The 24,805-nt window shown below is 35.2% G+C and overlaps 2 protein-coding genes across 2 annotated transcripts; one reads left to right on the top strand and one right to left on the bottom strand.

The window, feature by feature from the left end:
- Positions 1 to 365: 365 nt before the first annotated feature.
- Positions 366 to 17,245, top strand: LOC102802064 (cation channel sperm-associated auxiliary subunit epsilon-like). The gene is made up of 28 exons (XM_085504605.1): positions 366 to 466; positions 1,010 to 1,061; positions 1,392 to 1,471; positions 1,755 to 1,833; positions 2,179 to 2,279; positions 2,614 to 2,707; positions 2,839 to 2,960; positions 6,137 to 6,238; positions 7,206 to 7,305; positions 8,453 to 8,567; positions 8,677 to 8,744; positions 9,090 to 9,227; positions 10,408 to 10,567; positions 10,913 to 10,999; positions 11,157 to 11,314; positions 11,646 to 11,725; positions 11,886 to 11,976; positions 12,623 to 12,739; positions 13,029 to 13,112; positions 13,492 to 13,629; positions 14,354 to 14,463; positions 14,744 to 14,774; positions 14,967 to 15,046; positions 15,140 to 15,239; positions 15,495 to 15,581; positions 15,829 to 15,989; positions 16,161 to 16,514; positions 17,087 to 17,245. The coding sequence occupies exons 1-27, from the start codon at positions 366 to 368 to the stop codon at positions 16,492 to 16,494; spliced, it is 2,970 nt and encodes a 989-aa protein (XP_085360731.1). The 3' UTR covers positions 16,495 to 16,514; positions 17,087 to 17,245.
- Positions 17,246 to 19,563: 2,318 nt separating this feature from the next.
- LOC144357918 (cation channel sperm-associated protein 1-like) lies at positions 19,564 to 24,454 on the bottom strand. The gene is made up of 11 exons (XM_078011966.2): positions 24,019 to 24,454; positions 23,392 to 23,505; positions 23,117 to 23,255; positions 22,804 to 22,895; positions 21,878 to 22,027; positions 21,297 to 21,360; positions 20,692 to 20,776; positions 20,451 to 20,505; positions 20,253 to 20,337; positions 19,871 to 19,985; positions 19,564 to 19,581 (listed from the first exon to the last, which is right to left on the bottom strand). The coding sequence occupies exons 1-11, from the start codon at positions 24,452 to 24,454 to the stop codon at positions 19,564 to 19,566; spliced, it is 1,353 nt and encodes a 450-aa protein (XP_077868092.1).
- Positions 24,455 to 24,805: the final 351 nt, after the last annotated feature.

Below are 24,805 nucleotides of genomic sequence, written 5' to 3'. Positions count from 1 at the left end.
TGTATAATATGTCTGCCATAGAGACCCATGATAATATCGTTATAATACTGACAGAATGGCCACTATCCACTATTTTAAATACAACCACCATTTTCTCGAAAATTATGGTGGTTTCCTTATATTATCCAGGAGTACAAATTAATTGCATTATGAATAAATTCTGTGTATTTGCATTCACGTCTCGGATTCTACTTTTATTGACACATTATATTACAAGAGTGCGCCCTCAAAAAGTTATATATTTGTTATAGGGGGCGCTGTTTGAAGTGTAAAAACAAAACTGGCGGGACTTAGATAAAGTTGTCTGTTTCCTGGTTCTGATTCCTGCTTCTGCAGCTCGCATTTGGGTCGGTTTGATACGAAGTATGCGAAGTTGTTTCGTATATTCTTGGCTACTAATTTTGACTATAACGTTTCGATGTGATAAAGCAGTTCTCACAGATGAATCCCAGAACGTCAACTGGAGGTACGTTTGCGGTTTGCAATATGTGGCACATATTCTGGTAGTTCATAGCTCTCTTGATTGTCGGTCGTCATTTTCATTTGGTGTATATTTCTGGCCTCTGATATGTAGATCGACTTAGAACAAAATACGATCATGAACATGTCAGATAAGTAAAAAATAAGTTTAAAATCAGTCGTCTGTCGCACTAGCGACCCAGTGTCAAAGTTCTCTATAGCTGCGGATTCGTAGCTCTATCTTGCGACTGACAACTGTTTTACCTTTTTCTTTATTACTTGGACGTCTTCTTTTCAAATTTTGTGTTGTAAGTCGAATATAATGCGGGCCAGCCAAACACTGACGTCCAAAAACGGCCCTCATTTCACATTTATAAATATTTTATATTATACAAATCACGCCTTTATGAAGCCTGGTATGCAAGCAACTATGAAACATGCCTTAAAACTACACACCGAAGGGATAACAAAACTGACAAGTGTCTCAGTTTGTTTTGACAGCTACAAATATAAATTCTGCACTTGTTTGTAATTACTTTTATATCAACAGGGTCGTTATACCAGGTGTTAATCTCGGAGCAAAATTGACAACTAGAAAACCAGTAAGTATACATCAGTAGATTTAATATATACACTCAAACTAGTATTTCCATTTTTCATTATTATTGTTTTCTTGGTTATCCTTATTTTTTGCAAAAACTTGAAGAGTTTGTGATATTTTGCCCAATAAAATGTGTAAACTTTAATAAAAGAATTTGACGAAAATGACAATTCATGTAAAAACAAATTGTTTTAGGTCAACTTTTTGTTCAGCACAAAATTTTTGCCAAACTTCGTCAAAATAATAACCATCACAAAGTTTGACTAAAAAAATATAAAGCCAAAAATCAAATCAGATTGTTAATTTTATTTGTATGTGTTATATATTTCAGTTTTCACTGCAGTTGTTAGAAGATGCTGTAGATGTAGAGTGGAGTATATCTGATGATGGATGTCATTTTACTAATAACAGGTATTTGTTGTATTACAGCATATTGTGTGAGTAGTAATGTATTGCTCTGAAACAAGCTTCTATTTTTCTTTGTTCTGAATATTAAAACTATATTTATTGTTATTCTTTGTTCTGAATATTAATGGTTCAACTATTGTTATTCTCCATTCTGAATATTATCTGGGCATCTACTGTTCTTCTTTGTTCAGAGTACTGATGGTCCATCTAATGTTATTCTCTGTTTGAAATATTTCGATGATTCATCTTTTGTTATTCTCTGTTGCATTATTTATTGTTTTCACAGCTCTTCAGTCACCATGGTACATTGTAGTGAGTCTGGTATACATACAATAATTCTGTCCTTAGTCTTAGACACTGACAGTGTAAGTATAGAACGGAATAAATTTTGTTTTGTAATTATGTTATTATGTTATAACTTCAAATTCGTCAAATATTTTTTTGTGCAGTGCTGCCACCTCGTCTTCGTTATCACATGCTTTGTAACTCACTTGTATATACCATCTTGCTCTTCAATACAAATATGAACCACAATTGCATTTATTTTAACCTTAATTGTAAAATATTCAACTCATAAACATACTTGTCCCTGTCAATACAACATATACGGTAATTACATTCACAAACATTCCAGGTAAAACATTATGCAATTAATTTAATTTCTTTCCAAGATTTATTTTGATATTGTGCCTGTATATATATACTTTTAGAATACAACAAGATCTTACCAGTCTTCCCATGCAGTTTATGTAGATGATGATCCTATGTGTTATACTTGGTATTTTATAGCTCTTCCTAAAGATAGTGTCAGGTATAAAACTTAATGCTTATATCAATATTTCTATACCATATTTGCTTTATTAGTAGCTTATGTTTCTAATAAACATATAAACTAAAAATTGCATTCATTGTATGCTGGGTCATACATACATACCTATATCATTGACCTAAGCACATGTACTACATGCAGCAAATGTTTTGTGCCAATAGCTGCCAACGAACAACACATATTGTCACCCTAGGTGAGTATTGTCATCTTGAGTAAATATATCTTGGAAAAATACTGTTACCTAAAATTAATCAATATGTGTTTTATATATAGTATATGTTAATTATAAATGAACATATAATGTTTATTTCTCTAGTGAGGATTACACTCATCTTTTAAGACTATGGATTGTTGATCCTTATAATGCTGATGAGCAGGAGATGAACTTAACAGCAAGTGTGCCCTCAAAGGTAGGAAATCCTGTCATAGTGTGAATCAAGCTCAGCTTAGACATGATAGCCAGCAACTAATAAGAACAAGAATTGAATAGATGTAGTGTGGGAGGTGATGTAACACATGATATTGTTCTGTTCTCTCAAAGCAATCAGCAGATCTCACCATTCAGTTTATGGACAAGAAACAGAATCCAATAGTGAAACTATCGAAAAATAATCATATGCAGGAATTTACTGTAGTGTCACAGGACATAAATGACTATCTAGGGTAGGTGGGATTCATTGGCAGCCAAGCTAGGTGGGATTCATTGACAGCCAAGCTAGGTGGGATTCATTGGCAGCCAAGCTAGGTGGGATTCATTGGCAGCCAAGCTAGGTGGGATTCATTGACAGCCAGGCTAGGTGGGGTTCATTGGCAGCCAAGCTAGGTGGGATTCATTGGCAGCCAAGCTGGGTGGGATTCGTTGGCAGCCAAGCTAGGTGGGATTCATTGACAGCCAAGCTAGGTGGGATTCATTGACAGCCAAGCTAGGTGGGATTCATTGACAGCCAAGCTAGGTGGGATTCATTGACAGCCAAGCTAGGTGGGATTCATTGGCAGCCAAGCTAGGTGGGGTTCATTGGCAGCCAGGCTAGGTGGGATTCATTGGTAGCCAAGCTAGATGGGGTTCATTGACAGCCAAGCTAGGTGGGATTCATTGGCAGCCAAGCCAGGTGGGATTCATTGACAGCCAGGCTAGGTGGGATTCATTGACAGCCAAGCTAGGTGGGATTCATTGACAGCCAAGCTAGGTGGGGTTCATTGGCAGCCAGGCTAGGTGGGATTCATTGGTAGCCAAGCTAGGTGGGGTTCATTGACAGCCAGGCTAGGTGGGGTTTATTGGCAGCCAGGCCAGGTGGGATTCATTGACAGCCAGGCTAGGTGGGGTTCATTGGCAGCCAAGCTAGGTGGGATTCATTGACAGCCAAGCTAGGTGGAATTCATTGACAGCCAAGCTAGGTGGGATTCATTGACAGCCAGGCTAGGTGGGATTCATTGGCAGCCAAGCTAGGTGGGATTCATTGGCAGCCAAGCTAGGTGGGATTCATTGACAGCCAGGCTAGGTGGGGTTCATTGGCAGCCAAGCTAGGTGGGATTCATTGGCAGCCAAGCTAGGTGGGATTCATTGGCAGCCAAGCCAGGTGGGATTCATTGACAGCCAAGCTAGGTGGGGTTTATTGACAGCCAGGCTAGGTGGGGTTCATTGACAGCCAGGCTAGGTGGGGTTCATTGACAGCCAGGCCAGGTGGGATTCATTGACAGCCAGGCTAGGTGGGGTTCATTGACAGCCAGGCTAGGTGGGGTTCATTGGCAGCCAGGCTAGGTGGGGTTCATTGGCAGCCACGCTAGGTGGGGTTCATTGGCAGCCAAGCTAGTTGGGATTCATTGGCAACCAAGCTAGGTGGGATTCATTGGCAGCCAGGCTAGGTGGGGTTCATTGGCAGCCAGGCTAGGTGGGATTCATTGGTGGCCAAGCTAGGTGGGGTTCATTGACAGCCATGCTAGGTGGGGTTCATTGGCAGCCATGCTAGGTGGGGTTCATTGGCAGCCAGGCTAGGTGGGGTTCATTGGCAGCCAAGCTAGGTGGGATTCATTGGCAGCCAAGCTAGGTGGGGTTCATTGACAGCCAGGCTAGGTGGGGTTCATTGGCAGCCAAGCTAGGTGGGGTTCATTGGCAGCCAAGCTAGGTGGGGTTCATTGGCAGCCAAGCCAGGTGGGGTTCATTGACAGCCAGGCTAGATAGGGTACCTCGACAGCCAAGCTAGGTAGGGTACATTGACAGTCGAGCTAAGTGGGATATTCATTGACAGCCAGGCTAGATGGGATTCAGTGACAGCCAGGCTAGGTGGGGTTCATTGACATCCAGGCTAAGTGGAATTCATTGACAGCCAGGCTAGGCGGGCGAGTTTCAGTGACAGCCAGGCTAGATGGGATTCAGTGACAGCAGGCTAAGTAGGATTCAGTGACAGCCCAGCTTGGCGTGATTCATTGACAGCCGGGCTAAGTGGGATTCTGTGACAGCCTGGCTAGGTGGGATTCAGTGACAGCCCAGCTTGGTGTGATTCATTGACAGCCGGGCTAGGTAGGATTCAGTGACAGTAAGGCTGGATTTGGTTTCAGTGACGGCCAGGCTAGATGGGATTTAGTGACAGCAGGCTAAGTGGGATTCAGTGACAACCCAGCTGGGTGGGTTCATTGACAGCCGGACTAAGTGGGATTCATTGACAGTCAGGTGAGGTGGGATTCAGTAACAGCCCAGCTTGGTGTGATTCATTGACAGCCAAGCTAGGTGGGATTCATTGACAGTAAGGCTGGGTTATGGATTCAGTTACAGCCAGGCTAGATGGGATTTAGTGACAGCAGAGCAGACTAAGTGGGGATTCAGTGACAGCAGGCTAAGTAGGATTCATTGACAGTCAGGTGAGGTGGGATTCAGTAACAGCCCAGCTAGGTGGGATTCAGTGACAAACCAGCTGGGTGAGTTCATTGACAGCCAGGCTAAGTGGGATTTAGTGACAGTCAGGCTAGGTTGGATTCAGTGACAGCCAGGCTAGTTGGAATTCAGTGACAGCCAGGCTAGGTGGGATTTAGTGACAGCCAGGCTAGGTGGGTTTCAGTGACAGCCAGGCTAGGTGGGATTTAGTGACAGCCAGGCTAAGTGGAGTTCAGTGACAGCCAGGCTAAGTGGGATTCAGTGACAACCCAGCTAGGTGAGTTCATTGACAGCCAAGTTAGGTGGGATTTTGTGACAGGCAAGCCAGGTGGGATTCATTGACAGTCAGGCTGGGTGGGATTCAGTGACAGCCAGGCTAAGTGGGATTCAGTGACAGCCAGGCTGGGTGGGGTTCAGTGACAGTCCAGCTAGATGGGATTCAGTGACAACAGGCTAAGTGGGATTCAGTGACAGCCAGGCTGGGTGGGGTTCAGTGACAACCCAGCTAGGTGAGTTCATTGACAGCTAAGCTAGGTGGGATTTTGTGACAGGCAAGCCAGGTGGGATTCATTGACAATCAGGCTGGGTGGGGTTCAGTGACAGTCCAGCTAGATGGGAATCCTTGACAACAGGCTAAGTGGGATTCAGTGACAGCCAGGCTGGGTGGGGTTCAGTGACAGTCCAGCTAGATGGGAATCCTTGACAACAGGCTAAGTGGGATTCATTGACAATCAGGCTGGGTGGGGTTCAGTGACAGTCCAGCTAGATGGGATTCAGTGACAGCCAGGCTAAGTGGGATTCAGTGACAGCCAGGCTGGGTGGGGTTCAGTGACAGTCCAGCTAGATGGGATTCAGTGACAACAGGCTAAGTGGGATTCAATGACTCAGTACCTATCTCAGTATATCAGTACATATACCAGATTGACAGGATGTGTTCTAATCTTGCTTTCTTGCATAATTTATTTTCAAGGTGTTGGGAAATTTACTCAACTCTAAAATATTCTGATGCATACCAGATGGAAATCCATGTTAATGGAAAATCACATCTTGCTGTTGCTAACTGTTTTGTAAGGTTAGTGTTTTCTTGCATGAAGTTTTATGGGTTGAAAACATGTATTTACACCCTGTCTAATTAAACCCTATCAATTTAACTTAATATGTTTCATAACATGTGTATCCTCTATGGTTGAGTTTAAGGGTTAATGGTTGACATTTGTCAGGGTGATAGCTGTGTCTTTTCGAAGTGCAATAAAAAAGATTACTGGGTATCCTTGTCTCAATGAGTAGTTGATTTATACTGGATAATCTTCTACAATAAAATTGCTGTATTGTTTAGATTATTTGTTATTCAATAATAATTTCACTCCAAACTGCTTTGCAGCTTTTTTCAAAAGAAAAAAAAAATGTTGACAAACACTGGATATCATGAGGCAGCGATGAGGGGAATTTGAGTAAAATTGAAGCTAGCATTCCAACTAAATCAAGACTGCAATTATTTGCCTATTTATGTTGTCAAATAATAAAACATCCATCTTCTTTTTTTTAGGGGTACTCTTTAATACTCTCACCGCTGCACAACCTTGTATATGCACATCTGATATTCCTACCTAGAAATCATAATTGTTTTTCAGGTCACAACCTGTACTAGGAATTGTTTTTAACTTCTACCACTGCTTAAACTCAGATATCCATCCCAACCCTGCCACCCTGTACCTTTCTTAGATGTCTTTATTCCAGAGTCTTTACCATTTTAACCCATTATTAATCCAGCCAATTTGAACCTATTCCAGCAGGGCCTGAACTTCACAGTTGAAAGGACCCCTATTTCAAAGGAAGATTTGATAAAATTGTCTTTAGCATATAGGAATAGATTAAGGACAAACTGTATAACTAAGGCCACCAAGGCAAATTACTTGGATATTGAGACAATTGCCTTTAATGTGTTTCATCAAGTCCCCCCCCTATTCTAGAATTCACCATCTCAACCTGAAACTAACCAAACCCTGCATTAGCCAGTACTGTATTTTCTATTTGTTTAGGGACTCTGTGTTTCCTATTACACAACCCAAGTTTGTATTAAGTGATAATAGTGATTGGTTAGCATTGAGAGGGCACAGTGACAGACCAACTATAATACAGGTTGGTACATGTATATACTTATACACAAGAAGTTTTTAGACATTGGGTACAAGTAATCAATTTTTTTCAAGACAAAAATAAAAAAAACGATGAACAGACAATTTCTGTAACCACCTGTGCTAGTTAAAATGTCTGGAAGTGGAATTCTGTTCTTCAACTCACTATATTGTACTTTACTTTTACTGTTCATGAGTTTCTGATTGTTTCCAGGATGCATGTGCACTTAATGTTGTCATTATTCTAACAAGGTTTGTGTGTTCATTATCTTTGTTGATGTATTCAGTAATTATGGGATTTAAAAAAAAAATGCACATTTATTTGATTGCGCAGCTGAATTTGTACATGTATGTGAAGCCATTTCTGGGTTCCAGACTCACCTGCTTACAACAATTGGAAAAATGCATAGATATATGTAATAATGCGGTTTCTTAAAATAAAATCACTATGATCCTGTATATTTTGCTTATTTTATAATTGTATTGGTGGTTGCTTGGTTACAGCAATGGTATGTATATATCCCAAGATAATTTGAAATCAACAAACAGATTATGGATTCAGCGTCTACTTTTACAGGTTTGCTATAACATCTTTGTCCTTTCAGTTTTACATCAAATCATTGTAGGCTCACTAACACAGGGCAATATAAAAGAAGGTATTTAAATTTGTGGTTAATATCTGAATGAACAAATGTTTTAGAAAACATATTAGCCGGTAGATAAATGCACTTGTCGTAGCATTTGTTCAGTTATGCATAAAACATTACCTGAATTCTTTGAATCAAAAGCACTTTGTATGTTTTTGAATTTTGTTTATTAAGATGACAGAGTGCATTGACCTCATGTACTGCCCATATACCTAATATACAAGCTCCATGTGGTAGTCAATGCACTGTTTCTATAGTCACTTCTGCTATGCAAAGAAACAATTATGCATCATTATTTTGTATCCATCTATGTTACAATAGTTATACATGTTTAAAATCAATATGATAATTAAACCATGTGATCAAGCAAAATCTCAGTCAGGTGCACCAGTTCACATTTTGTTCAAAAAAAATGATATAAGAGAAAAATCAGAATAATAACAAAAGGCTTCCACACCCCTATTGGCTTGAACTCTTGATAATAAACTTTCCGTGATATTACAGGACATTGAACCAGTAGTTGAGAATGTAGCACTGTCAAGTTCACACATGTTTATATTAATTGGTGATACATTATATGCAAGAAACACTACACAAAGTCAGTTTGTAGAAATAATAAGTAAGTTGAACTTCTCTGACATTTGCATTCTACTACCTTGTGTTAGTTACTTATGAATGTACAAGCAGTACTTTCAATCAAAGATTACAAAATTTTTTTTCTGTTTTAGAGTTTTCAACTACAGACAGTATTGGTTTAAAATCAAGACAGTCTTATGTTACTGTTTGTAACACTCAGGTATTGTGTTTTTTTTCGTTTTGTCTAAAATGATAGTTCTGTTTCATATAAGATTGTTTATTTAATTCTTGCTTAATTTAGAGTGCCCATAGTGGTATATATACTAGAAATGTTTTTGTATTTCTTCTTATTTAGTTCATCCAAAACTTGGCCAGCTCTTGTTTCAGATTAAACTATCTTTGTCATATTATCAACTCTTCAACTGTATTTCTCCTTTTGTCACTTTATATACTCAATTTATAAACAATACATGGTTTCAGAGAAAAAACAAACCTTGAATGATTTATTGTAATTTTCAGTTTTCATTCATTCATTTTATCATTCATTTTATTGCATTGCTGAAAGTTTTCTGATGTTGTACTATGGGCTAATAGTACACTATACAGAATAGATATTGATTGTGATTTCAACATGAAGAAAACTGTTCACATTATATCAGATAAAATCTTGCAAAGCATGGATTCTATACCAAATAGTTCATCTGTAAGTAATATTATCAGTTCACCATAATGATTAGTTTTTCAATCGCCTTTCACTCTGCTTTCTGTTTACAACCATAATTTAATCAATTTGATCAAAAGATTTGTCATTAGAAAAAAATGTAATATTTTGAAAGAGAAAAAGTTTTGCTGATATATGGTTTACTATGACGCCTCAAATATCAACAAAGTTTACAGTGACTTACCTTCCTAATATTTAGTGGGTCTTTTAACCCTCTCCATTCTCCATTCTGGTCTGGAATTGTCTCCATTTAGCTCATTCACCATGTAAATTTATTCCAACTTCACAAAGTATGTAGTGGTCGAACTTTTAATTAATAGTTTCTGTGCCAACTATCAGTTGATACAGCACATATGGAAAACATACAATTGTTATTCATTGTTTGGGTAATTTCCATATTCAAATAAACCAACTACTAGTAATCACATTGCAACATTGTAACAACAGAGTGATATGAAGAGGGTCAATAGACCAATGAAATAAAAGGAAAGTAACCAGACTAACAGTGAATAAGCAATTGCTAAAACAACATAATATTATTATTGTATTTTTTTAATTGAAATTTTCAGTCTAATTGTTTTGTCTGCCAAAAGTTCAGCACAAAAAAATGCTGACCTAATTTTTGCAAGATTGTTCGACAGCAAGTTATATAATTATTTAAAAGAAATCTTTAATTGTAATTATTACACATTAGCATCAAAGAGTTGTTTGGTATGAAATTATTGTGTTGCTGTGATAAAACATGCTATTTCCATCTGTTTGGTGTTTGATACACATAAAGGGTTTAATGTGATATTGTTTTGTATGGATATACACATAAAGTGATAAAGTTTTGAATGGGAATGTGATCATGTTTTAAATGGGGCACACAAGTGATGAGGTTTTAATTGGGGACACATAAACTGATGACATTTTAAATGGGGACACACAAGTGATGAGGTTTTAATTGGGGGACACATAAACTGATGACATTTTAAATGGGGACACACAAGTGAGGAGGTTTTAAATGTGTTCTTACAAGAGGATGAGTTTGTTGTTTTGTTATGTTTAGCGTATATCATTAGTATCGGGAGTGATACTATATCTGAAGATTGATATATATGATCTAATTTATATTTACAATATAAACTTCTGAATCATAATTGCCTATATTGTGTTTTAGCTTGCAATACAGGATGTTGTATTCACTACTTTACCACATGAAGTCACAGTAATGGTTAAAGTTGAGGGTAGAATTGAATCAAATCTATTGTTTATCAATTGTGATTTACTCAGTGGTGAATGGACACTTTTACCATTTTGGGCAGAGTTAGGTACACCAGGTAAGAACACTACTATGTTTTGGGGCTGAGCTCAGTTCACCAGGTAAGGACACTAGCTCTATTATTGTGGGCTCTCCTGGGTACACCTGGCAAGGACCTTATCTTCTACCATGTTGGGCTGCATAGGTACACCAGGTAGTAAACTTCTATTAGTTTGGGGTGAGCTGGTTAAATACCAGGTTAAACCTAACATATTTGTATCTGATTATTTTGATTTGTAAATCGTTTTCATGCCAACTATTTTATCTGCCAAATTTGTATTATTTTCCGCTCTAAATCATGGTAATGATCCTCTATCATACTTGCAGATATATGTATAACTTGTAAAACTGTTTTCTTTTACAGCTCCATTTAACTTGTTGAATGTACCTGGGGCAAAGCAAAATACAATATTTTGGAATAATGATACTGTATTCCATAGTTATAACAAAGGTAAGATTAGATGTAGTTGTACTATTTATTGAAAATAACTATGTCAATGTCTTATCTGTTAAATATATTAGGCCTTATCCCATTATAGAGTGTATAGTATGAGATAATTACTTTGTTGGCAATGAATATAATAATTATTTCATGACATTTGTTATAGGATTTGATACTGGTATGATGAATGTCAATGAGTGTGATAATAAAACCAGCAATGAAGTGATAGATCAAGTGATACTAGGTCCAATGGCAGAGATTATTATAATCACATCAGAAAACAACTTATATTACACACTAGTTGGTCAGAAGAATTTACTCCAGGTACAGATTACTGATAATGCATTGATTATTGGAAAGTATTTTGAGCATTAACAGTGGAATATGATTTGGTGAGAGTATATAGTAGCCAATACAATTTATTTTTGCTGAATAGACTTTTTGGGTGTTTTGTTTATTTTCACTGATTACTGAAGAGCGGAATGTAAAATATATAAAAAAAAGTATATTCACTGGATTTTATTTTCACTGAATCATTCCTTCAGCGAAAAATAGCGAAAAAATAATTCCAAGCGAAAATTAAGTATACTACAGTATTTCATTAAGTAATGGTAGTGTGAGGTGAGAATTATAATAACCATAATTGTTTGTTTAGCTTTCAGCTTGTATGTTCACTGTTAGCAATGTTACTGTATTCATTGATAAAATGGGGAAGCTGTATGAAATATCAGAACAGTAAGATGCATGTTTTCATTGAAATATTAGTTTACCCACATTTATGTGATTGTGTTATATCGAGTAACGTTTGTGTTTTTTAATTTCACCTGATGTCCACAAAAATGATGTCCAAAAAATGTGCCGTAATTAACTTATAGTTTTTAATCATTTTATTCAGAAATGGTGAAATTGTGAAGATTGTTATGGATTCCCTTGAAGATCTTGTATCTATATCAGAGTATTTGATTGATTCACCTCAACCCTGTCCTGTAAGTATTCTTTCAACTACATTCTTCCACACAATCATCTTAATATTCATCTTTATATACTCCTTGTGATGATATTGGTAATAAAAAGGTAAACAAATATATGTTGACATATGTATGTATGGCTACATCCATTCAGAAAGCTGAAAATAATAAATGCGCATATAAGAAATTTAAAACAATTAACAGATGAATTTAAACCATATTTAATACATGTCAAGAATATCACAAAGTTTAGAATATCAATCATCACATGTTCTACCAGTTGAAAGACTAAAAACATAAACAAGGAAAGTATTCATTGTAATACCAGAGTTATTGTCTCAAGGGAGCCCCCTGAAAACTCATTCTTAACTTGAACAGACAAAATAACAAACATACCAAATCAACTACTTACGAATCATATCCTTATGTATGATATTAAGGCATGGTGTAATCCTGCCCAATGACTATCATTTAAACAGCAATATCTAGCATATCTTCACTACAGTAGGAGATTATATTAAATCTAACTATGTGGAATATGTCTTGTTTGAGTATCACCTGTGCTGACTGTTGTTTTTAAAACGTATTGCATCGACATTGGTGACTTAACTTGTGTATTTCCAGTCACTCAAGTAACTAAAATTGATTTATTTTATAATTTCAGTACAAATACTTAAGTTTCCAGCAAGAACAATCAGATGTTTATTACATTGATATTGATGACTGTGTGCAACTGACATCTCAACTCATTCATTCATCAGTTATATCAAATAATATAGAGGTAATGTTATTATGTACACATTGGAAACGGTCAAACACTGTGTATGCGTAGAAAGTACACCTATATCATCAAATGTAAAAATAGTGTGATTGTCGAGATGTAACTAATACACACTACAAAATAATAAAACCTGACTTCATCTCAACTCTCTGAAGCTTTAGCAGTGATATACATGGAACAACTTCGAAATTGTATATTCAAATCATGGAATAAATGCTGTGATTTTCTCAGAAGATATGAACAATAACATATATTAATATATTATATATATTTTGATTTTGTGTATTAGGTGATAGGCAGTTCCAATAAACTACTGCAATGTAATATTACTGAAACATCATCATATCACGCTGGATGGAGATCAAGAATCAAGGTTTTTTATTAATTTTACGTCATATTGCATCACTAATATTAAATGAAAGCATGCATTATAATTTCATTATTGAAACAATTGATCAACTTAATTGATCATCAGGTTAGTGGTAATATGTACAACGTCTTCAGATCTTTTTAAATTAAGAGTTGTGGTAGTGGTTTAGTTGTGTACCCACATTCTATTCTAAATGAGATTCACCAGTCATACAAAATAAACACATGACTGGTTTGGGGTACAAATAATCCAATACCAAAACAAGTAAAATCTTAGTATTCAGGTACTATATATATGTGTTTGTGTATTCATTAGTTTCAGTTACATATTTAATGCAAAGTATATGTCTTAAAAGTGCTTATTAAATCATTCCTGATTTCAGACTGTGTCAGTATTTTTTCAACAAAGTACAGACAAAATGATCACTGACTACCAATTAACAAATGAGGTAAACAGTGTCTATGTCTTAGAGATTAAGCCATCACAGAGATCAATGTCATGTCCAAGACCCTCTCAATTGGTGAGTAGCTTTAATAATCAATCAGATACATATGTCAAAATGTTCAAGAGTATCTCAAATAGTAAGTTGTTTTAGCATTAAACATGACTCCATTACATAGATATATGTCAAAATGTCCAAGAATATCTCAAATAGTAAGTTGTTTAGCATTAAACATGATTCCATTACATAGATATATGTCAAAATGTCCAAGAGTATCTCAAATGGTAAGTTGGTTTAGCATTAAAGATGAAAACATTACATAGATATATTTCAAAATGTCCAAGACCCTATTATTTAAGGTACTTAAATACTTAAGGTATTATTTAAGGTAAATACTGTTCTACCAATTGGAATATAATAATAATTGTATTGCTTTCTTGTAAATAAAGTGACAACTTATACAATCAACACAATGTATATATAAATACTATTATTCAATGGCCTCTCTTTTGTGTATATAGGTTCAGCTAAATTTGACAAACCTTTGTAATAATAAGTAATAATGTGAATAGAATTTTACTATTTTTCATTTCTTATGGAATCTTAATTTTTTACAAAGGAATGATTTTTTTGATTGATCATTACAGAACATTACATCAACATGCTTTCTTTATAAATCTATAAGTTGTATAATAGATCACATTTAAGTACTCAACTCATTGTTTGAATCTTGGCACTTCAGTGTTTAGATAAAAAGAAACATACAGATTGAATCTGCTTATTTTCTTCATTTGATCTCTAGATTTCATACTTCAGTATTGGTTGTCCACCTGGTAGACATATTAGAGTTAGAAATCCAGGTGCAAGTGATGAGGATTGTAATGTTATAAGCAGTTATCCAGTACTAATTAGGTATATTTAAGTTTTGATGAATTAATATTATATTAATGTGTGTTTAAAAGAACAAGAGAAGAGGTATTTATAGTGATTATATACGTTGTTAAATTATAATAACAACTTATTATATCAACAGCAACTACAGAAATTATTTTACAATCCATCTACAATGGATGAATGAATTTGAAATTACCCTGATAGTAAGAATAAGTACTTTGCAACTGTGGCTAAAGTGTTTAATCTTGTAATGCCTTCTAGTTACTTGATTATCAATAATTTTTTTTTTTTTTTACAGTGATACATTGTTGAACAAAACAACTGAAGAGGTAAGTCTTGGGAAGATGTTATGTCTTTTGAAATACATGAACCATAATTGTTTCCAGAAATTTTACATGTGTCAGTTAATGTCATTGAAACAACATACTACACAGAACTATTTAGGTGAAATGATTAATACTCCTCATACATCTTGTTGATGTTACCAACTGATTTTGTGCCAACACTTATGTCTCTTCCAGGATGTTTATAATAATATAACTGCATCTGGATGTCTGGTATCTAGTCATTATCTTGATGAATTCCGACCTGTTGTAGATCTGTAAGTTTTTTACCAAATTACACTCATCTGAAATAGTTGACAATTTATGTGTTTGATGAAGTATGTTTTAAATCAAATCTCTACTTAAAACAGTTATGATGGTGATTATTTTGTCAAAGAAGTGACAGCTAACTTTGTTGTATGGGAAACATCGAACAGAACTGGGTATAGCTACAACTCTACAATGGCACAGGTAAGGTTTTGTTCTCAAATGACTCTTCTTTTTAATTAAATTACATTACATTACATTACATTACAATACGTTACATTGCATTACATTACATTACAGTAATTACTTCACAAACAATTCCTTTATTACATGTTGCATGTCGTTTTGTGTGTCAATATATATGAATGTGAAATACTTGCTATAAAATAATTGTAACTTTTAAAAACAACACATTCATATTGTGGTATCCACCTGTCCTAATGTAGTGTTCATTACCAGGTTGGATGTCTTAGAGAAGCACAGACATGGACAACTATGAGGGAGTCCAATGACTTGCAGGATTTGTATGATGTCTGGGGTCCTCATGTGAGTATCGCAATCTGATTCAATTTATATTGTAGTAAATAACATCAATTGCTTAACTTGAGATATTTATAAAAAAAATTAACATTTGATATTAACTATTAGTTAATACCTTGTTTTGTCTTGTATGAATTGTTGACTGTATATATCAACTTACCCTGAGTTTTGCCATGCTTAAATATTTATTAATAACCCTGAAATATTATATTTAGTGTCTTCAAGGAAACTTACAATAAATTCACTGTTTCAGAATTATTACAGTTGCTTTACTGCAGATGATGTAGATGACAATGATTTGTCTCAGCAATATGAAATCATGAACAAGACTGGTATATCGTCTATGAAGTGGTTATCTCAAAAAAAAGAAAATGTGTATGAGTTCAATTTAGTTGTTATTGATCCAGCATACAGGTAATTGTTAAAACAATCAAAATTGTGTTTGTTAAGAATGATTTAATAAATAGTCATAAGAAAAAATCATTGTTATTCTAGTTTTATGAGATATAAGATATATATATATATGTATGTATTTGAGCATCGCCAGATTAGATATTTAATAGATTATATGTTTTAATTCCACAGTTTCTGCAGACTGGAAACACAGTTTGCTGTAAGGGTATATGGTGTAGCCACTGAATCAGATACATCATATGAGCTTAAAGTATGCCTGGCAACATTTGTTGCATTGTGCACTGTCATAATAATAGCATCATACTTTCATTTCCGTGAAATACATATCACAAACCTGGAGAAGAGAATTAAAAATGAGCTGGAAGAAGAAGAACATCGGGAATCTAAAAGGGAGTTCAGCCAAAATACTCAAGAAGCAAATGCCACACCTGGCCACATTCCAAAGTTTAATACCAAGAAAGTTATTGCCAGTAGTCATGACAATCAGGAAAATGTAGAAGCTTAGATATACAAGTATAAATGTAGGTGTGTGAAATATAACATGCAGTTTCCATATTGCATATTAAAATAAATGAAACTTGTCACATAAATGAAACTTTCACAGATAAGATTTATTAAAGGGAGATTGAAGTTTATAATTGTGATATAAATCTTGTGATGTGGAATGTTTGTAGAAGATCAACTTGACTGGAAGGTTAACTACCTATTGTGATAGTATTTTTGGGGAATAGTCATACTGATAATGACAAATATTAGTTGCATATGTACAAATCCAAATGTTTATTCTTAAAGACACCCAAGTTTTATCCTCAGCTTCCTTTGTGTTGTTAAATCATATCTTCTTGCCTTTCATATGCTACTCAACAATATTGTGAGGTTTTTAATGATCAATATGGTGTGGTCAAAAAATACATTTAGTGTGATATGTTATATATTATGTTTTCGTACTGAATTTTCATAACAGATGAATAACGAATGCTGATTTGAAAAATTAAACTATCAATAAAATATGTTGTTCTTCATAACGTGTTGTTATGCTCAGAATTTGGTAACTATCGAGTATTGCTAATTTTGTACTGCCTAATGCTTTATTTCAGTATGGACTATGAGTGGCAGTCTCAAAACTAATATTGCTGTTTGTAGACAAGAGGAATATCCATTATGTGCTGTCATTTTAGAATCAATTAAAAAGATGTTTCTGATTGTTGTTGGAGTTCATGAAAATGGTAAAAATAAAAAGAGTAGTTATCAATGGTCATAGATTATTTTGTGTGATTTAATGTGTGGTATATAGATATGAATTTGGCTATGCTTGGATTAAACAAGGTTGGAAATTTTACTATCACTTGTTGCACAAACAGTTAAAGATCATTCGATGCATAATTAGCATAATGATGTAGGGTCGTGAATGAAGCTCTATTAAGTATTAATCCAATGTGGCAAACATATTCCAGAAAACAAACAAATTTGTAAATACTATATTGCAAAGAACATTGTATTGGAGATGAATATCACTTGTATTTGATCAATTACAATGATTTGAGAAAGAAACTAGTTAAAGTTATATTTTCGGAATTTCCAACTGTTGATACATTGTTATCACTGATGCAGTAAAAAATGCTACACTACAAACTCAATCAGCTACTTACTGTGTTACTAGCCTCACATCAATAATCTTTATCAAAGTTTATTTGGTATTTATCGGTTTACAAGTCTCGAATCCTTGATTACGCAATGTGTATTTTGATTAATCACTTATATAAAATTCCACTTTTCGCAATTGTTGATGTCTACTGTATAACTGTATTTGTCCTTCCAATATATAACGGAACACTCTCCCCATGATGCATTGAAAAATCACACACAAAATAAGTCAGTGTAATTGTAAAAACTAAGCAATATGTGATATTCATACCAAGTTTGACCCAAAATATTCAGTGCATTATAAATCGCTGCTGCTTGTAATTATATGCAATAAAACCATGACCAAAAGGTTACATTCATTTTCTTTGGTACATGTATATGAGTAAAAATCACTAAGTGTTAGTGGTGATGTTGTCATCGAAATCACGTTCAGTTCAGGCCACAACTCTCCTAAGTAACATAAACAAATACTTGTGTTATTATTCAAAAATGTTAATGTACTACATCGCCGCAGACTAAAGTAAATTACACATTCGCGTTTCACCCACAGGTTTCACGACGAACGCCCCATATACTTCCACACTTTGATATATATGCCAATCTGATTAAAATCATTTCTAATTGGACTATTTATTTATGTTTTTAACATTTTTTAATGTTATTATTCTTTCTTCTCTTTTTTGTGTGTTATTTAGTTTTTCGATTATTGTTGTTTGTTTGACCGCGAAAGCCCAGAGATCTGAACAATCTCTATAGGATGTCTTGTTCAACTCTCACACTTTGTCGTTTATGCACACATGCCATGATCACTTTATACAAGACTAATCCAGTTATTTGCAGTCCCACGAAGGATAACTTCTATGGAGATTGTTCAGATCTTTGGACGTTCGCAGCCAGGGAATTAAAAAAAATCAAGGCCCAATATAATAAACATACAATTTTAATCAGATTATTATAATAAACAGCAAACAGCGTTTGGTAAAATCAATCAGGGGAGGCAAAGTACTAAGATGATGATTTTGATTATGAATTTGTAATTAATGTTATATGTGGTGCATCTGTTTCTGATTGTGTCGGAAGCGAAAATTAAAGAAACGAAATGGTGGGAGAAATGTTCGTTTTTATCTTTAAAAATATTGTGTAAATACTGTTGGCTGCCGGATCATGATTATTTTGCATAAAATCGAAAGTTGTAAACATATAAGATACAAATCAAATAAACTATGATAAAGATCACAGGTATTACTAGCTCACAGAAGGGGAAAGAGTTCCTTTTACATGTAGCTCCAAAATGATAATAATAAATGATGTTTAGGTGATATTGAATTATTCAGTTGCATTGTGACATCAATATAACTCTGTAAGTATTTGTATAAGAATTGTGGTATTCGTCTGTAGAGTAGACACTGTTATGCTGGCCGTAACTGGGATCTATATAAAAAAGACGTTCTCCGTTTTCACACGACAATGCCTAACACATCGAATCCAATACTGAATAAGTTTCTGTCATCGTATACTGAAACTGATACATTTTAAATTTGTGATAGTCACTGGATAGAATTTTAAGCAGTTATTGTATGAAAGATCGATCTACACCACAAAATTATATTCATGACATGAACTTTAATTGTGTTAAAAATCTGTTAACTGCTAATATTCTAAAACTTACATATATTTTTTTCTGAAAGATAATATCGACTCTGGCAATATTCAGGATACAAACAAATTACAGTTACATATTGGAATGCTTCTAATAAAAAAAAGTCGACGGAGTTAGCATCGATGTAACTGTATAATAGCATAATATATATGTATCCATTTCACTTCACCGTAATGTACATTAACTGTATTATAAAAAGTATCTAGAAATATAGTCAGTACGTATACAGTGGTGATGCCTCGACTGACTGCGTTTTCTTTCCATTCACGGTCACATATCATCGATAGTCTGAAACCCCAAACACATGAAGTATGTGGTTATTTCTACGAATAGATTTATTGTACAATTATGCTATACAAGTTTGTCATAGTAGTCTCAAGAGAGATGCTGAATTTTGAGTTACGAACATCGCGGTACGAAAACATCGACCTAAAAAAATGACCACGCCCACATTTTAGAAACTAAGTAATTCAGCATCTCGTCTCAACATACTAAATCAGAACATACTAGCGCGCGCAAAACAGCATGAAGCGTGATGGTGACTGTATTCATCACAAATAAACAAAATTATACTCACTTCTCGTGCTAGATCTGTTATTTTGTCCAATGTATCCTTCTGGGTTCGTAATATATGCCCATTGCATTCGATGGACGCCAACAGCATGAGAAAATGGCCCATGTATTTTCTTTCCCTGTGGAAGACTAACTTATGAATACCACTACATATGCGGAGAGATATTCTTTGAATTGCGGACAAGGAAATGCAGTAGCAACCCAGTCAAGGACACTCACACAACCCGTGTAGACCAAATATTGGGTTGAACTATTTTGTGGCACAAAAATGGGCAACTGCTGTGTCAGTATGTGAGCAGCTCATGGAGGTGAACTACTTATATCCCATCAATGTATAGTAACTACACATATTAATATATAGAAAATAATTATGTGAAACACTTTACCTTTCGCTGTACTTGTCTGAAGGGTAATAATCCTCTAATGTTTTATGTATCGTACCAGTATCGTAGTCAATATACGAACTTGCTCCTGTAGATATTATAATTGCACAGAGTAAATGTAATGAACAATATGTCATATATGCACACTTTATGTGTGGCATGTTCTGATAAATCTAACGAGAACTATACGTACAAACTTACTTGATGAAGCTTTGTCTGCAGTTTCATCTTCCTCAAACTCGCTCTCACATTCTTCCTGTCGTTATTAAAAGTCATAGTAAAAATATCATATGGCATGGTATAATCTATTTTTCCTTTAATATTTTAAAACCTGACTAATATGTACGCAAGGACGTTCGCGGTACTAGTAACAAAATATAGGACGTGGACAAATTGAATGTCACACTGTGCATGGATTCGTAATGATACACGCATGTCTTACCAATGCAAGTTTTCTTTCAGCTTCTCTCGCCGATGCTGCTTGTAGGGTTAACTGAAAATTGTCAACAAGAACAGCCACAAACAAACTGTTGAAATAACGACATATTGGGTAAAAGTAAATATAGCTGTTGTGATTGATATATATTATCTATTTGTAGCCTTTAACAAAAAGTCGAGCATTGGCGAGCTTTTTTAGACTTCGATTGTGATTGCGTAATCAAGTGCATCGAATCGCACGCGCAATCTTCCGACTGACAATTTTTTTTTTGGCGGTGAGCACCACACCGGCTTCTTATATGTCCATGTCTTGTGCCTAAAGGTCCTTTTCTGTTTTGCTAACTTTATATGACAACTCACAAAATCCGCTGCATTCGTAATAATTAAAAATTGATTGTGAACCGAGGGTGTGAAGTGTCACCTGCGTCACAGATTCATGGCACGCCACCAACGGCAAACTCAGTCGATGCTTGGAGAATGTATGTATCATTTTTTACCCTGCGTCACCGAGCAAAATTCTAGAATATTGAAATATCTATTCGCTATAGAAATTAAAAAACTGAATCCTTACATTTCTATTTTGATTTCGTAATCTCGAAATATACTTACTTGAGAAATATAAAGTACTCCACTGCTATATACGTTATTAAATAGAAAATTATGTGTACAGACGCTGTAAGAACAAAAATATAATTAAAGGGCGGCAGTCGTCGTGCCACGTCCTGTTCGATATGGGACTCATAGCGACGTATACAACGCGTGTAAAATATATTGTTTATTTACATGAAATTCGAACACGCGCTGCGCGACGACCACCGCGCTTTAAAGTGATCGAGATGAGGTAGGGTTTTGACTCAGACACACCGATATCGTAACAATAATATTAATGTTGCTTTAATGTTTATACATGGAAGTATAATATATATGAATGGTATTGGTTATATCAGAGGACAGCGATAATATTTACTATCATTGTCTGTAAATTATATTATATCCCTGGATGTATATTACTTCATGTACGCATTTCGTTCTCGTGTCGATAACATATATTTAGTGGAATTACGTATTAAACTAGAATATTGATACTGGGCGGTGATCGTCTTGACATTCATTGATTAAATTATTTATATATGAGTACATTGGGTGTACATCTAGTTCTTTGCAATATTCATGTTTTATATTATATTTACATGGATCAGCTTCGACAGCATCACTGTAAATGTAGAACCAATCATCTAAGGTAAGCAGCTGAAAAAGAGTATAACTGGCTGTCCACAAGTTGCCAAAACGACGTGGATCAACGTCGGCGTAAAGACCTCTTCCGATGACAGCAAACATATCTACAAGTGAAAATTAAGGACACGTCGCTTCTCGGTACGCATATTCGCTATTTCAGTTCCACGCAACATGGACTCTATTTTGTCCAATAAACGGCCGTGGCGAATACGAATTTGAGGTACTGTCCAATATTTTGTTACGTAATACTTTGATTTAGTCGATCAAAGTGCGCCAGGCGGATCGCAACTACTCGAGAATACTCAGTTGTCAACCACTGGCCGACATAAGCGTGTTAAAAAAAATCCCAGGACACAATTACAAAATTGACCGTATATGACTAAATAGTACATGTCGTCTTGGTGATCGGACTTGGCTATGTCATACCAAAAATTTATTTTCGGATAACTCTTATTTCAAAAGTGTTGGTTAGTACGAGTGACGTCGTGAGCTATGTTTTTCACTCATGTGTCAACAACCGTTTTTATATTTAGACAGCTATTAGTGAAATAGATGATAACATAATCTCTTTTTTTCTCTGCGGTTAGACACACATTATTTATCTGCAAAATAAAATCGATGGTGTTAATGAGCTCTGTTCATTTTCGAACCTCTTCCGCGTGCATTCTAGCTATCTATTTAAGTATGGTGCACACATGTGCCACACATTCTTCAAGTTATTTTGCCTTCATAGTTACATGTCATGCAGTTTACTCTCAGTCACTTGGTTTCCTGTTTTTAACGATCATAAGGCAATTTTCCAATATTTGTTTCTAGCAAGTTAATACAATACATAATTGTTAAGAACAGTCGTAAAACATGGCAAACCAATAAAGGATACACAGAAATAGCGAAATAAGCATAATGATAGCTCCCATAGACTGCACCGATTGTAAACATGTATTCATGATAACTTGCAAATTCTTTAAGAATCTGAAATTGGAAAATAATGCGCAATTATCGATCGCTTGCTTGTTATCGGCCTTGTTGTATGCACCCAGAGAGACCCCACCCCCGCTAGGGACGATGTTTGTCTTTCATGTCTTCAACCATTTGAACCGGGTACAATAGTGTAGTGTATTTCAATGTTATCCGTCTAGACATTCAGCTGTTCGAAATAACATTGTATTCACTGATATACTTAGCTTAATTACCTGACTGTTCGGAGAACCCGTAAAGCTCGAAGCGCCCTCATGGCACGGAACATGACTAGGAAATGAAGAATGTTTACTTCGTTGTCTAAAATAATTTGCGTTAAATAATCAGCAATGTTGGACAGTACGATAATGAAATCTGAAAATAGGCGGTAAGAAAACAATTTAAATCACTATTTGTGTTTCTCAGGTGTTTATAGTTTACATAGATGTGACAGCTGTTATTTGCTCTTTTAAGACTTAGAGTTATTAGCAATAATACTCATAAAACCTACCTATAACGTTCCACTGCTCTTTAAAAAAGTGCCAATGCCACACGAACATTTTTAGAGCACACTCCACGAAATATATAACCATTAACACATTGTCTATTACACGTGCATACCAACCTGTTGGTATAATAAATGGTCGGGAATGTATGACATATGATACTCTATTTGGAAAATAAATTTATGATTTACTACTGTAACATAGAATCTAACTAAGGCACGAACAAATCGACCATGATTGAGGGTAAGACGCAAAGATTTATGCCAAAACACTTCTCCGGCCAGCCAATGGCCGAAGGTCCTCTGGGGTAAATGTTTTATGAATGTTTTATAAAGTTCTATACAAAAAAAAAAATAAGTTCATGCCTCAGTAAAATTCAGTTTACTCTTGAAAGAGCTAGTTTTTTTAATTTCGATCACTTGTGATAACATGTTTGGACGATTGCTGGAATAACATTGTCAAATGGCGTCAATACCAATCAATGCGCCGTAAACTCGTTGATTGACAGACTGGATTCAAGTGTACCTGAGAGAATTATGCATGTAAGTACAATATTGCATTATATTTCTAGCGAATTAGTAGTCATTAAAGAAAGAACGTTTGCCAACTTTTCGTTTACATTACATACTTACCAAATCTGGTTTGTATTTCACTGAACGTCAACGCGCACAATATACCAGTATTGAGTAATATAATGGTCAGTATAAAACCATTAAAGAACGCGGATTCAATAAAAGTATACATACAACGGCGAATGACACCGGCAGTAGCAAATATCTCTCTCGTACGTAACTCCTTTTTTTGGGCTTCTTCTTCGTCTTGTTTCACGATTGTTGCAGCTTCATATCCATGGTTACTTTTTTGTTTTTCTGGTAACTTTGTGGGTTTGTGCTGTTTGAGTACTGTCGCACGACCTTTGAAGTCCGATGGCACCTTCTCTTTTGACAGCGACACGCATAGTGTGAGCGAGTTATCATGGCGAGTAGATATCTCTTGCACGGCCGGTTGCTTACACTTCGTGTCTACGACATCGTTGCCAGTATCGGGGTGCACCTTGTTACTATTCATTTGTGATATCCATATAAGCGTTTTCAAATTATCAGTAATCTAAAAGGAATTACGTAATGGTATTTTATTTTCAAAATAGGAAAAGCTCACTCAATGCCAACGGCGGTACATCGCGCGACTATATAACACCTAAATGAATAAGATGCAAAACATATCACGAACAAACAACATGAACACCGCTTAGATTTTTACTTACTTTTAAAAAAATATTTCTGATTACGAACTCAAATATCGCTTTACATTGTTACCCTATTTTCCGTCAGTTGCTAAAAAAAATCGTCTGCACTGCGAAATTGTTCTTTTGTTCGTGTTACCCAGAATGCCGTGCCACCCCCGGTCGCGTGACGTTAT

This window comes from Saccoglossus kowalevskii, chromosome 2 (genome assembly GCF_978046115.1).
Source record: "Saccoglossus kowalevskii chromosome 2, keSacKowa6.1, whole genome shotgun sequence".
Taxonomy (NCBI): domain Eukaryota; kingdom Metazoa; phylum Hemichordata; class Enteropneusta; family Harrimaniidae; genus Saccoglossus; species Saccoglossus kowalevskii.
The sequence above is the reverse complement of the archived record's forward strand: the minus strand, read 5'-3'. Positions and strand labels throughout refer to the sequence as shown.